Source organism: Lagenorhynchus albirostris, chromosome 12, assembly GCF_949774975.1.
Source record: "Lagenorhynchus albirostris chromosome 12, mLagAlb1.1, whole genome shotgun sequence".
Classification (NCBI taxonomy): Eukaryota; Metazoa; Chordata; class Mammalia; order Artiodactyla; family Delphinidae; genus Lagenorhynchus; species Lagenorhynchus albirostris.
Genome location: NC_083106.1, coordinates 36,171,220 through 36,186,100, shown reverse-complemented (window position 1 = coordinate 36,186,100; position 14,881 = coordinate 36,171,220). Strand labels below are relative to the sequence as shown.

The window sequence follows — 14,881 nt, the reverse complement described above, 5'->3', positions numbered from 1 at the left end:
CAACACTTTCATTCCTATTCATTCATATCTGAGTAATCAAGTTGAAATATCTAATCTTGTGCATAAATATTTATCCTATAAGAAGATCTTCTGGGCTTCCCTGGTGGCGCAGTGGTTGGGAGTCTGCCTGCCGATGCAGGGGATGCGGGTTCGTGCCCCAGTCCGGGAAGATCCCACATGCCGCGGAGCGGCTGGGCCCGTGAGCCATGGCTGCTGAGCCTGCGCGTCCGGAGCCTGTGCTCTGCAATGGGAGAGGCCACAACGGTGAGAGGCCCGTGTACCGCAAAAGAAAAAAAAAAAAAAAAAAGATCTTCTAAGGGGTCAAGAAACCAAAGAACCAGACTATCAGTTTCTAGTGAAGATATGATTAATTTAAAATTAAAGGGGAAAGGATATCAAATACTTTAATTGATGATTTACCTGCACTCCAGCTCATTCCAAAACGAATTTGATATGGCTGCAGAGGTACTTACAATGTAGAATTTGCATACTACCTGCATCAGAATAACTGGGGGTGCTTGTTAAAAAATATATGTAGGCTGGCCTCACCAAATTTGAGATATCAGAATCTTAGGGCATTAAAAGGGGCCTACTTCTGGAATCTGCATTTTGAATGTGCTCTCTGAGTGACTTTTATATAAACTGAAATTGAGAACCACTGGTGTAACTAGGCCAGAAATTCTCATTAGTCAAATAAGTGAATGAATCTCACCAGGATTGGCATTTAAACCGTTTGTGATTAAAGGCCTTTCTGCTGTGTCAGGACTCTCTGCTCTGCTGAGAGAGATGAGATTGGCCATTTCCAGGCTGGCATGTTAATGTAATTTAAGATTATCTGTTTTTTCACTTTCTGGGTTTTGCTTCATAGATATTTTGGCATATATTTAGATCGCTGATAAATAAATGAAAGCTTTAAGAAGTGTGAGCCTTACATTTTATTGAAATGGTGAGATTTTCATTATAGAACCTGACAATAGACCCAACAGAGTAACTGAGTTCATGTTTCCATCATTAGAAGTTTTTTCTCTACAAATGTCTTTTAACGTATGCTTCGATTTTTAAATTATTAGGTGTGGAATTTTATCTTTCTTTAGGATGTTGTTTGGTAAATTGGTCACTTCAATGTTTCTAGCACTTTCTGGGATCGTGGATTTCATTAGAAAATTGTGAATACTTTACCCACTCCTCCCACCCCCAAATAACTAATGAATATCTTACTGTCCCCCATAGTTTTGAATAAATTTCTGGGGTTCCATAGATATAAGGTTGAGAATACCAAGATGTTTAAACCTCTTTCTTCTTCTCTACATCTTTAATTTCTTTTTGCAAGTTAAAAAACTTCCCATTAATTTTGTTACAAGTTGGAAACTACAGTAATACCTGATATATGTACAAAACCAGATTCCTAGTCATTTCAGTCACCCAAACTGAAAGAAAGCCAAAAAGGTCTTTCTAATACAGAATAAAAGGCTGAAATGAAGCCCACGTATTTTCTAGGGTAAGAGAGATAGAGATACAACCTTGAGAAATCTTAGGCAGCAAACTAAATGCAGAAGAACACATTGACAAAGATGAAAAAGTGGAATATAACATGAGAGCAAACGGATAGAAGGGTTTGACTTTAAAATGACAGTGTCTGGGCTCCCCTGGTGGTGCAGTGGTTGAGAGTCCACCTGCCGATGCAGGGGACACGGGTTCATGTCCCGGTCCGGGAAGATCCCACATGCCGCGGAGCGGCTGGGCCCGTGAGCCATGGCCGCTGGACCTGCGCGTCCGGAGCCTGTGCTCCGCAACAGGAGAGGCCACAACAGTGAGAGGCCCGCGTACCGCCAAAAATAAATAAAATAAATGACAGTGTGTTCTCATTTAATGGAAAGACTAAAAATGATACCCTTTGCTGGTCCCTAGGTACACTCCTTATGCAGTAATGAGCATATGTCTGCATACTGAAGACTCTTGCTCATCAAGAAAAGACAGGGTGCTATTGATTATAACATGTTTATGGAAGGTGAAATTCATTTCAGAAAGATTTCCATGAACATAAAAGAAATGTTCCATAACCATAAAAAAAATGGATAATGTTAGATTACTAGGACATTTTGCTGATATTAAAAGCTCCAAGATATTGTTCTTTTCTACTAGATTATTTAAGATGCTTGATTCAGTATTTCTGCCTGTTTTGCTTAAGTGATTTTTTGTGAATACGAAGGTTTACAATGCTATTTTTGTCTGTTCACCATTGCGGTAAAATCTTCCTTGCTCTAATAAAAAGGACTAATTTTTGCAAAGGTAACTGTCATTGTTGAGATGTGTTTTTTAGCAGCTACGTCTCTGGTGACCCAAGGAACACATTTGCAAGATGACTGACAGGGTTAGTGATGCTCCTTGTGGTCAGAAGTAGAGTGACACTTAGAATGTAAATGAGACCCAGATCTCCATTAAAAAAAATAATAATCTCATAAAGTGTCAGGCACTTTTTTTTTTTACCTCTGTGCGTGTGGGATACTAAGGGAGTACTATTGATTCTCTTCTGGCTTCACAAAGAAAGTCACAAATATTTATACTTTTCAGAAAACAAAGATGTAAATTTAAGCAATATTACCAGGGCAATATGTTAGAGTGTGACAATGGAATAAAGTATGATACCTGGAATCAGAGACTTTGAGGAGGTTCAAAATTATTTTCACAAAATATAGCAATGCTCTCTAAAATCTGGGTATTTTACAGAACTCCTTTATTAGAAATTAGATTTGCAAGAGCAGTTTTTTCATGACTTATTTATTTTATAACAGGAAGTTTATACCTTTTGATCCTTTTGATTCCTTTTGATTCACCCATTTCATCCACCCCCCTCCCTTGCCACTGGCAACCACCAATCTATTCTCTTTATCTGTGGGGTTGGTGGTTTTTTTGAGGTTCCACATATAAGATCATACAGTCATATGGTATTTGTCTTTCTCTGTCTGACTTCTTTTACTTAGCATATTGCCCTCAAGGTCCATCCATGTTTTAAATGGCAAGATTTCCTTCGTTTTAAAATGGCTGAATAATATTTCTGTATGTGTATGTGTGTGTGTGTGTGTGTGTGTGTGTGTATGTAAAATATCTTCTTTATCCATTTATCTATCAATGGACACTTAGGTTATTTCCATATCTTAGCTATTGTTAATAATGCTGCAATGAACATGTGGGGGGGTACATGTATCTTTTCTGAGCTAGTGTTTTTATTTTCTTTGGATAAATCCTCAGAAGTGGAATTGCTGGATCATATGAGAATTCTATTTTTAATTTTTCAAAGAATCTCCATAATGTTTTCCATAGTGTACAAGAGCAATTTTATGATGCTGGAGAGATTTACTGTTCTGCTAACACAGGGGAAACAGGAGATACATCAGTACAAAGACTTCTACATGAATGTTAATAGTAGCTTTAGTTGCATTAGCCAAACCCAAATATCCTTCAGTAGTTGAATAGAAAACAAACTGTGGTATATCCATACAATGGAGTACTACTCTGCAGAAAAAAGGAAAAGCCATTGATGATGCAGCAACATGGATGAATCAAATGATTTCAAATTATTATATTGAGTGAACAAAGTCAGGCAAGAATGAGTTTATACTGTGTAGTTCAATTTATATTAAATTCCAGAAAATACAAACTAAACTCCAGTGAAAGATCAGTGACTGCCTGGGTGAGGGAAGAGAAAAGGGAGGGAGGAATTACAAAGAAGAACTAGAAAACTTTTGGAGGAGATGATTTCTTTACTATGTTGATTAAGGCGATGACTTCAAAGGAGTATACATATATCAAAACTTACAGATTGGACACTTTATGTGTGTACAGTTTATTGTATGTTAATTACATGTCAGTTAAGATTGTTAAAAAGAAAAATTAACACAAATCACTCCCTTGCATACATCCTCTCCTCCCTTGTTCATTCTCTCCTGAGGCACCACCTTGGCAAACCACAACATATGCTAGGTGTGGTTGGCAAAAAATAAACAACACTGACTAATAACACTTAAAAGAACTTGTTAGGCATAGACTACAAAAACAGTCTTTTGTTCAAAAATTATATCTATGTATAATTTTAGAAAAACGTTTGGATGATTAGAAACCAAAAAAATTAAGCAGTGGCTGTTTCCTAGTAGATTACACAGGATTTTTATTTTCTTTACATTTTGCTGTATGAGTGAATTTTTTTTTTTTTGCGGTACGTGGGCTTCTCACTGTTGTGGCCTCTCCCGTTGCGGAGCACAGGCTCTGGACGCACAGGCCCAGTGGCCATGGCTCACGGGCCCAACCGCCCCGTGGCTTGTGGGATCTTCCCGGACCGGGGCACGAACCCGTGTCCCCTGCATCGGCAGGCGGACTCTAAACCACTGCGCCACCAGGGAAGCCCCTGTATGAGTGAATTTTTTACAAGGAGTAGTGATTTCTTTTAGAATTATTAAAGCTAAAAAAATCTACTTTCATTTTTAAATATTAGACGGTCTTCTCTACAGGATGTGTTTGCTAAGGCCATGCACTGGGCTATGTAAACAAGAGGGCGCAGAGGCTGCTTTGGAGCACCGAGGGCACCCGTGTGTGTTTCAGCTGGTCTGACCTCTTTCCCCACCATTTTCCCTCCTACCTGTAGCTAGAAGATGAAATTACAACATTACGACAAGTTTTATCAGCGAAAGAAAGGCGTCTGGTTGAGATAAAACAAAAACTCGGCATGAACTTGATGAATGAATTAAAACAGAACTTCAGCAGAAGCTGGCATGACGTGCAGACTACTACTGCGTGAGTATACGTTTTTCTTTAAAAAAAATCACTCAGCCTGCTGTCTTGCCTCTTCAGTTTTTTTTTCCCATGAGGCTGATTTCATACTGGTGGCTAGGGAAAAATATTTTCTCCAGGAGTAAAATAAGGAAATACGAATAATCATTAATATGATGCAGACTCTATAAAGTAGCTTCATGGAATGAAACTTTGTTCACCAACACTCTGTTTTCACTTAGACTACTTTTATGGAGTTGTACAGTTTAAAGTTCTTTCTCTTCATTATATATATATATATATTTTAACATTTGTTAAATATATACTTTTTCCTTATGTTTTCTCATAAAATTCTAAATCCTCAGAATACTTGGCATTCACTGCATATTTTGAGTTACTATCAAAAATGGTTGACAGCTTTAAAAACTGTACAGACTTTCTGTCCATTTACATGAAAAGAAAAGCTTGGACCTCTCATGTTTGGGGGTGTGCTTTTATCCCCACTACTCTAGGGAATGTTCGAACTGGGTTAAGGCCACATGAAATAATAGAATATATTGGTTTCTGCCCCCGGTTTCTGGCACAGAGCTCCCAAAACCCTTATAATTTCCTACACCAGGAGCATCTTTTGTTCTAACGTTTGCATTTTGACCCTGGTTCCTGACACAGAGTTCCTAGATCCCTGGGAATTTCCTGGGTGATAGCAGTATCCTGGGTTCTAATGAGGTGACTCTTGGTGGGCTCCTGGATGAGGGCTGGTCACCAGAAAGACCAAGCCATGATTAGAAGCTTGGAACTGTCAGTCCCACACCCCCATTCTCTGGAGAGGGAAAAGGAGCTGGAAGTGATCTATCATGCCTACATGATGAAGCCTCCATAGAAATCTCAAAAATATGGGGTTTGGAGAGCTTTAGGGTTGCTGAACACATGGAGGTGCCGGGAGGGTGGCGTACCAGGAGAGAGAATGGAAGCTCGGTACCCATCCCCACATGCCTCTTCCATCTGGTTGTACATCTGTATCTTTTATCGTATCATTTTTACAATAAATCGGTAACCCCGTAAGAAACCTGTTTTCCTGAGTTCTGTGAGGCACTCTAGCAAATTAATTGAACTCAGGGAGGAGGTTGTGGGAAACTCTGATTTATAGCCCACTGGTCAGAAGCACTGGTGATAATCTGGACTTGCGATTGGCATCTGGAGTGAGGTGAGTGGGGGGCAGTCTTGTGGGGCTGAGCCCTTAACCTGTGGGATCTGACTCGATCTCCAGGTAGATAGTGTCAGAATTGAGTTAAATTGTAGGATGCCCAGCTGGTGTCACGGAATTGCTTGGTGTGTGGAAACGCCCCCATAGCTGATGTCAGAAGTATTGTGAGTCTGATAGTAATGTGAGAGTAAAGGAGAAACACAGGAGAAGCAAGTTTTTCTTACTTAGACCAACAGAAATGTTTTTCAGCTTCGCCATTATCTTCCTGTCTGATGTTAGGCAAGGTACAGAATAGGTTTGGGCATTCTACAATCATGCTTTCATGGGATTACTTTTTAAATTATGTGAAATATTTAACTATTGTGGTACTTCTCTTATGATTTAAAATGTTTTGCTTGCCAGTGGGTCTTGTGCCAAAGCGAAGAAGGTGCCCGCGTCATAATGCGATTGTGCTTCCTTTTGTGTGTTGGGAGCTGGGGGCCAATGGAGAAACCACAGAGGCTTCCTATCCCTTGACCCCAGATTCCACCATCAAGAAATTTTTTTTTTGTCTTTGTGTTATGCATTTTCTTCCCTAGTATTCCTCCTTGGAAGGTAAAGATATTACATTGCTAGTATCTTAAGTGGGAAACAATTTTTCTCTTTGCTGGTACTTTTCTCCCAGGCGTAGAGGGGCTTGGTAGTAAGAAAAGGTACCCATGATAGAGAGCAATTATTTCAGTTTGGCTGGGGGCCAACTTTGCCTGCTGGTTACTGAGAACTAAGATCTAAGACCTTAGTGAAGATACCCTTTGCATGAGGAGTTAGATCTAAGAGGAGCCTGACGTCTCCACACTGTGGTTCCCTTAGTGTCCATGTAAAGCGGAATATTCTCTCCAGCTCTAAGAGCCTAGCAATTCTATCTGCATCTGTGCATGTGCACCCCGTGGGCTCATCCAGAAAGGGTAAGGACACAGTCCAGAGTAGGGCAGGATGGAGCCAGGGAGCCCATCAGTGTCTCTCCAGAGGTTAACCAACCTTCCCCAACCTGATGATTATGGAAGAAGATAAGAAACTACACACTGATGTTTATCAATTTAAAAAATATATATCAGGCTTCCCTGGTGGCGCAGTGGTTGGGAGTCTGCCTGCCGATGCAGGGGACACGGGTTCGTGCCCCAGTCCGGGAAGATCCCACATGCCGCGGAGCGGCTGGGCCCGTGAGCCATGCCCGCTGGGCCTGCGCGTCCGGAGCCTGTGCTCCACAACGGGAGAGACCACAGCAGTGAGAGGCCCGCGTACCGCAAAAGAAAAAAAAAAAAAAAAAAAAAAAAAATATATATATATATATATATATATGTATATCGCCAACATCATATGAACAATCTCTTGAAAATTCAGGATAGCTGGATTTTAGGCACTAAATTAAATGAGCTTATCTGTCAGTAGTTTTGCTTTTTGTCTTTGCACTTTGGTGGCCTATACCAATTAAAGGTCCTGATAGGGTGAGGCCGAGCCATCTCTAATTCCCTGGGTCTGGTGGCCTCTGTATTTAGTCCAGGTCTGGGCTTTCTTGTCACTTGATCTGAACTTCCTTCTGGGGTGTCAGAACCAAGCAGGATCTTTCTGCTTGGCCTCCCTGACCACACTCCAAGGATAAGGGAACCCAATGGAGGGAGGGCAATTCTGGCTCTTCTGTTGCTGAGAGGAGGGAGGGAGCAGCGAATATCTGAGCAGAGGATGTGGCCAGTTTGTTCTGGGTCTGCCAGGGCAGCCGGCGGGGGGAGTGAGGGGAATGGGTCATGGTTTCCTGAGACATGGAATTAGAGCAGGCAAGTTCAAGGAAGGCTTGTAACCTCTGCACACTGGAGAATAGTTTCTGGTTTTCCCATGTTTGAAAAAACCAATTGGTTTTATAGTCAGGCAGTACACTTAGTATCAAGCTTTTTGTTGAATGAGTAGAACAGAGTTATTCCCTGGGGTTATCGAGTTTAAAGTCGTGGTCAGGAAAACAGTTTTGTTTTTGTTTATTTTGCAAGTTTTTACAAGTAACCGGTTAAAAGCTAAGTGTGACAGGGTTGTAACGGCAAATCCAGGGTATTGTAGGGGATGTAAAACAGGGGATGGAATCTTGCCTGGGGTCTCAGGGAAGCTTTTTTGAGTAAGATGTTTAAGCAGAACTCTGGAGATGATTTGGAGTTTAATCCGGCCACGGGGGCGGGGGGAGGAGGGACGTCCTGGGGGACGCACAGGCATAGCCCTATTGAGGCTGGCAGAGAAGGCTCCTTCTCCTAAGGAAAATCCATCCAATTACTTAGGCTTGTTGAGATGGTGGGGAGAAGGGGCCGGGGCTTGTGGCATCTGTTTATAAACAGAGTTATTCTTTATCCACAGGCAATAGAAAGCTGGTAGGGGGGTCCTGACAGTTTGTTTACCCAACAAGTGTTAGTGAGTGTCTGCTATTAGGCATTATTACCCAGGGGCTAATCTAAGCCCTCAGGATACAGGATTCAACAAGATGGACAAAGTTCCTAATCTCTATGAATGTTGAAAGGGAAAAGGGCATGAAACAAGCAGCAAACAAATGAGGATCTGTCGGGACGCTATGACGAAGACAGCATAGGTTGGGGCACTAGAGAGTGACCTGCCGGAGAGGGTGGAAGCTGCTTTGATGGGTCCCCGACGGGGACATCCTGTCCTGGGAGGTTTCTTTGAGCTGAGACCTGAATGACAGAAAGATACGATCTTGTGAGGATCTGGGGAAGAGCTTTTAGGCTGAGGAAAAAATTGCCACAAGGACACTGAGGCAAGACCTAGCTTTACAGGTTTCAGGAAGCAGAGGAAAGGGCTGTGTCTGGAGTGTAGTGAGAGGAGCTTGAGGTCAGAGCCTCTGGGGCCCCCCAGGCCAAGGCGAGGAGTGAGGATTTTATTCCAAGAGCTTTGGATGCCGTTGGAGAATTTGCAGCAGGAAGTGACTTGTTCTAATTCACCTTTTAAAAAGAACGTTCTGGTTGGTTTGTGTAATACTGATTGTGAAGAGGCAGGAATGGAAACCAGAAAATCATTTATAAGACTGTTGCAGTGGCCCAGGTTGTTGTGACGGAGAGTCATGAGCAGAGAGGGGACAGGATCTGGAGGTCGACCCAATGGGACTTCCCAGTGGTTTGGATGTGGGGGGTTGAGGGAAATAGAGGGATCAAATGTGACATTAGGTCTCTGACTTGGGCTACTGGGACTGGTTACAGCAATGGGAATTTAGCATTGTAGTTAAGCTGGTGGGCTGTGGACTCCAACCAATTGCCTGGTTTGAAATCTAGGTCCCCTGCCTCCATGAAATGAGATCGTATTAGTACCTATCGTAGGTAGTGAGGATTCAATGAGCGCAGAACAGTGTCCGACACTTTGTAGGCCTGTTTACTCTTCTAGGAAACAGGCCTGGTGAGGACACCCAAGAATTCTGCTTTGGCTGTGCGCAGTCTGAGATGTCCAGTAGATAAACGAGTTTATATATTGAGAGGGCAACTCGGAGGAGAAGTCAGGGATGGAAATGGACATTTGAGAGTCATCTACATATTGATGCATTGAAAACTGCAGACCTAGATGAGATTTCCTCAGAGATTAGTTAATAAATACAGATGATCATGGACTCACTAACCTTTAGGAATGATGTGAACTTTCCTTTGTAAAGAAGAATAAATCTCTTTCTTAAGAGGGAGGCATGAGTCTATCAGCAACATAATTTCAGGAGAGCATCTTGCTCCCACCATTCTTTCTTGGCTGCTGAGGGAAAGGGAAAAGTCTTAATCATATGTTGGGGGGAGGGGGGCGGACAGAAAAGCAGAATCTATTTTTCCCCTGAATATTTAGATCCCTGCTATTAGTGTCCATGATACCCATTCTAGAACAATATCTATACCTCATACAATGAAATTTTGATGTGGGGGAATGATGAACTGGGGTAAGGTTAGATTGGATAGAATTAGATTTCAAAGCACCAAAAAGAATTTCAGCTGTCAGAGTATTGCAGGTATCCCAGAGGCAATACTTTGCATACTGATTAAGCAATCATGACCTATTTAGTTTGATTTATAATGAAAAGAAAATCTGTGATATGTTAATGAAAGATCTTGGCATATTTTAGTCTGTGGTAGGATTCAAATTGGAATAGGACCAGATGAGTAGGAATGACTACACTGCAGACTAAAAGTATCTCCTTTATAGAAAGATAACCATACAGTAGTAGGTCGAGAGGCCATCTGTGTCCCTGGGTTTGTCGTTGCTGTTGTTTTTGTCATAGTTTTTTATTTGCCTTGATTTTGGAGAATCTAAGAACACTCACAAAAAATTCCTCCCACCCTCATTCTTTGAAGCTTTTTAATGTTTTAGGCTTCAAGGAAGCATGGGGGAGGTGGGCGGCTTTGGGGTGAAGAGGTGGGGAGACCACTGGAGGAGAAATTGGAAATAGAAGGAAAAGGAATTTGTAAGCTTGATGTCGTGGGGGGCTGTTAAAACTGATATGCTTCATCTTAGTGAGTGTTCAGCCTTTGCTAACCGGTGAAATTGCCCACCAGTAAACACTGAGTTGTATCATAGAACAAATGGCAGGTCTACAAAGGGGAGAAGGTTGTGGAATGGAATTTAAACCATTCCATCTTTTCAGAAAACTTAATAACTTCATCCTATATACAGAGGAGTAAAACTCTAACATTCAGCATTAAAAAAAAAAAGCACAGTGCTTGAAAATTGAAGCTCAATTTATGATTTATTTACTCTTTGCTTTGTGCTTCTAAGACTTCCAGCTTATTATGGTCAGTAAAGATTATTATCTCTTTTTATGAGGAGCCTGTTGTGGCACCATTGGGTTCAGAAGTGCCAGTGAAGATTAAAGACCTAATTTTAAAAGACCACGTAGCGCATCTCTCACATGGTCGTTCATTCTTACCTTCCGGCTTTCATCTTATCACACAAGGCAGGAAGTAGGTTCTGCTTTTCTAGATTCAAGTGGTAAATCTATGTTTTGATAGTGTGTTTAGGGAAGCTTTGGAAGAAAAGAAGCCTAAATAGTTTTTGTGTCTTTGGTGAAATGCTGCATATGCAACCGTTCAAGTAATGCTCTCTTTTAAATTCCATAATAGAAAACAGATTTGGGCTATAAGATATCTTCTTGTAAAAAGACTATTGAATTTAAATTTTTTTCTTCGATCCGTATGTAGAAAAATGCTTTAAGTCAGAACATGTTAGAAGATAACACGCTTTCTCCTTTGATTATTAACACTGACTTTCAAATCTGTAAGACATGAAGAGGAATCTGCATGAAAAGTCAACAGAATGCCTTTTATTTGGCTTGCAGAGAACCTTACCCCACACTACTGAAGAGCACCCTTGTTGATGTGCTGGCCAAACAGCTCACCTGTTGTAGCAGTTAAATGCTACCCATTCCTTAAAGGTGCGCACACACACACACACACACACACACACACACACACACACACACACACACGAATGCAATGGAATATTATTCAGCCATGAGAAAGAAAGAAATCCTGCTGTTTGCGACAACATGGATGGACCTTGAGGGCATTATGCTAAGTGAAGTAAGTCAGAGAAGGACAGTTACTGCATGATATTACTTATATGTGGAATCTAAAAAAACATCAAACTCTTGGAAACAGAGTTCAGGGGTGGTTGCTAGAGGTGGGCGTATGGGTGAAATAGGAAGAGGTTGGTAAGAATACATACTTTCAGTTATAAGATGAATAAGGTCTGAGGATCTAATGTATAATATCATGACTATAGTTGGTAACACTGTATTGTATAATTGAAATTGCTAAGAGAGTAGAACTTAAATGTTCTCATCTACACACATACACACACACACACACACACACACACACACATACATGTATGTGAGGTGATGGATATGTTAATTTACCAGATGGAAAAGAGTCCTTTCACAGTGTATATGTATATCAAATCCAATATCTCACAATTTTGTTTCGTAAGTTATACCTCAGTAAAGCTGGGAAGGGGGAAGCTATCCATTCCAGCCAAACTGAATCTCTGAAAAGTAAAGCCTATTTTTCTGTTGACTTTCATTGGAAAAGAGGAAGATTACTTGTACTCCAGACAAGCAAACAAAATGCATCTTCGATAGGTTAACGCATACAAAGTGCTTAATAAATGTGAGCTGCCATTTGCTTATCACAGTTAAACTTTTGCCAAAGAAAGGTTCAACACTGGACCATATTCGAGCCTTGTTGGGAAGTGCAGGTTCCTCCAAAGCTACTGTTAGCTGGATTGCTTTAGAGCACGCAAGGCAGAATTGCCCTCACTCACCTTAAGGTCGCTGTGGCTCTTCTCCAGAGTTAGAAACTTCGCACTGCCAAGCCCTGACTCTGCACCTGTAGCTGAAGCTGGGGCATCCCAGCCTCCAGAATCCAGAGGAAACTCACGTGACTCTTGCTGTAGTTGATTCAGGCACTGGGGATACAGTGATGATGAAAAAGATGTGGTTCTGCCCTCAGGAAGTTCGGGCGTCCCAGAGAGAGGTTTAAAAACCGTAATTGCAGCACATTGGGAAGACGTTTGCAAAGAGCTGTGCAGAGGGGATTATGGGAACCCTGAGGAGAGGCACCCAACCCAGACTTCTTGAAGCAAATACTCCCAATTTTCTTGCCTCCCAGTGCACAATTGACAGCAACCTGAGGATATCTTTTTTCTTTTCAAAAAATTTATTTATTTATGGCTGCGTTGGGTCTCCATCGTTGTGCACAGACTTTCTATAGTTGTGGCGAGTGGGGTCTACTCTTCATTGCGGTGCACGGGCTTCTCATTGCAGTGACTTCTCTTGCTGCGGAGCACGGGCTCTAGGAGCACGGGCTTCAGTAATTGTGGCACACAGGCTCAGTAGTTGTGGCTTGCAGGCTCTAGGGCGCAGGCCCAGTAGTTGTGGCACATGTGCTTAGTTGCTCTGCGGCATGTGGGATCTTCCCAGGCCAGGGCTCGAGCCCGTGTCCCCTGCATTGTCAGGCAGATTCTTAACCACTGTGCCACCAGGGAAGTCCCTGAGGATATCTTAACACTTGATTTTTATTTAAGGAAAATGTGTTAGTTGTCCGCTCTATCAATTATGGAACTCAGCAATGGTATAATTTATCTTTAGCTTAAAATAAGAGATGCTAGTAATGTAAAATGCTAAATACCACTTCCATTTAAATTATAAGGTTGTCAGTCAATCAGAATGTTAGTATTTAAATTGTTTTTCATTATTTGAATACTATTGAACATAATTTTATGTGATAGAGTTGAAAAAACAGTTTTCAGTATTAGAAGTACAAACTATGTACAGAATTTCATGGCACAATAAAGGGAGTAAAATGCAAATACACCGACTTCCTTGGGGGTTATCTGTGGCCTGACAGAAGAGCATTGTTTCAAGACACAGGCTCCTAGCCTCCGGATGAGGATGTATATTACTTATTCAGTTTTAAGATCAAGCCCAGTTAGGATGCACCATAAGGTACAGGGTCTGTGCAGTGCACAACTCCAGAGGGACCCTTCACTTAGGCTGTAATGTGTGTGGTACTCCTTGGAGCTTGTAAATGCTCTGAGCCTGCTGACCTATTTCTCATGGATTCCCTAGTTATTTTGTTCGTGGAGCTCACTTCCCCATGTATAACCCACTCTCATTGCCTAACCCCTAGAAATCTCTTGTCCTCAATTATTGGTCTCTAAGTAATGTATATAAGGACTACTAATTGTTTTCAAGAAATGTAGTGGTTAGCCTAGGGGAAGAGGCCTAAAAGTGTGGGTAGAAAATGTGCATCTTAAAATTTCTCGAAATATATTATTATTTAATAATAATAATTTAATAATTAATAAATTATTTAATAATCATTATAATTAATTATAATATAATAATTATAATATAATATAATAATATATTATATATATAATAATAATTAATTAATGATTATTATAATTATTTAATAATAATTAGTATTATTATTTCTCTCCACAAACACTGGAGTTGATCTAATTCACCCTTGTCATCTCCTAGGCAACAAGACACTCTGGTGGAAGGCAGGCACACTGCCTACTCTAACCCTACCTCTGTCATTAAAGAGTCACTCAGCTCTTCTGGGCCTCAGTTTCATCATCTGTAGTCTTAAGGGTTCGGGCTCTAGCGCCTTTCAGATTTAACATTTTATAATTCCCAGAAATAAAGAGTTAACAGTCCCTAAAATCTTTAACACTCCATTGAGCTATCCATATGTTTGAATTTTAACTTTGAAATTTCACATAGATATAGAGATGCATTTTTCATGGTGAGGACTTAAATGTCCCTAATACCTCACTAAAGTAGTCAGATGCCTGTAAACACCTGTCTCACATTTTGATACAGAAGCGTGTTTAAAACATAGTGTGCTAACACTTATTGCTTACTATATGTAGAGTCACCCCTAGGTATCTGCAGGGGTTTTGTCCCAGGACCCATGCAGATACCAAAATCCGTGGATGCTCAAGTCCCTTATATAAAATGGTGTAGTATTTGCATATGACCTATATGCACCCTCCCATACACATGAAATCATCTCTAGATTACTTATAATACCTAATGCAGTGTAAATAGTTCTAAATACAGTGTAAATGCTATGGAAATAGTTACCCACTGATGGCAAATTCAAGTTTTGCTTTTTAGAACTTCCTGGAATTTTTTTCCTGAATGTTTTCCATCTGTGGTTGGTTGAATGCGCAGATGCAGAACCCACAGACGCGGCGGGCTAACTGTACTTCTCCCTGACTAGCTATTTTTAAATGAAGCCATTAAATTTAGAATGTCTCACACACACACACACACACACACACACACACACACAAGTGTTCAAAAGTCACTTCTTACCTCAAAATTCAAAGCATTCTCAAATATATAAA

General features: G+C 40.9%; 1 protein-coding gene across 5 annotated transcripts in view; it reads left to right on the top strand.

The window, feature by feature from the left end:
• TPD52L1 (TPD52 like 1) overlaps positions 1–14,881 on the top strand; it is a 126,241-nt gene that overhangs the window by 68,095 nt on the left and 43,265 nt on the right. For all 5 annotated transcript variants that reach the window (XM_060168135.1, XM_060168134.1, XM_060168133.1 and 2 more), the window contains exon 3: positions 4,640–4,788. In XM_060168135.1, the coding sequence (XP_060024118.1) occupies positions 4,640–4,788 (149 nt within the window). The remainder of the gene's footprint in view (positions 1–4,639; positions 4,789–14,881) is intronic.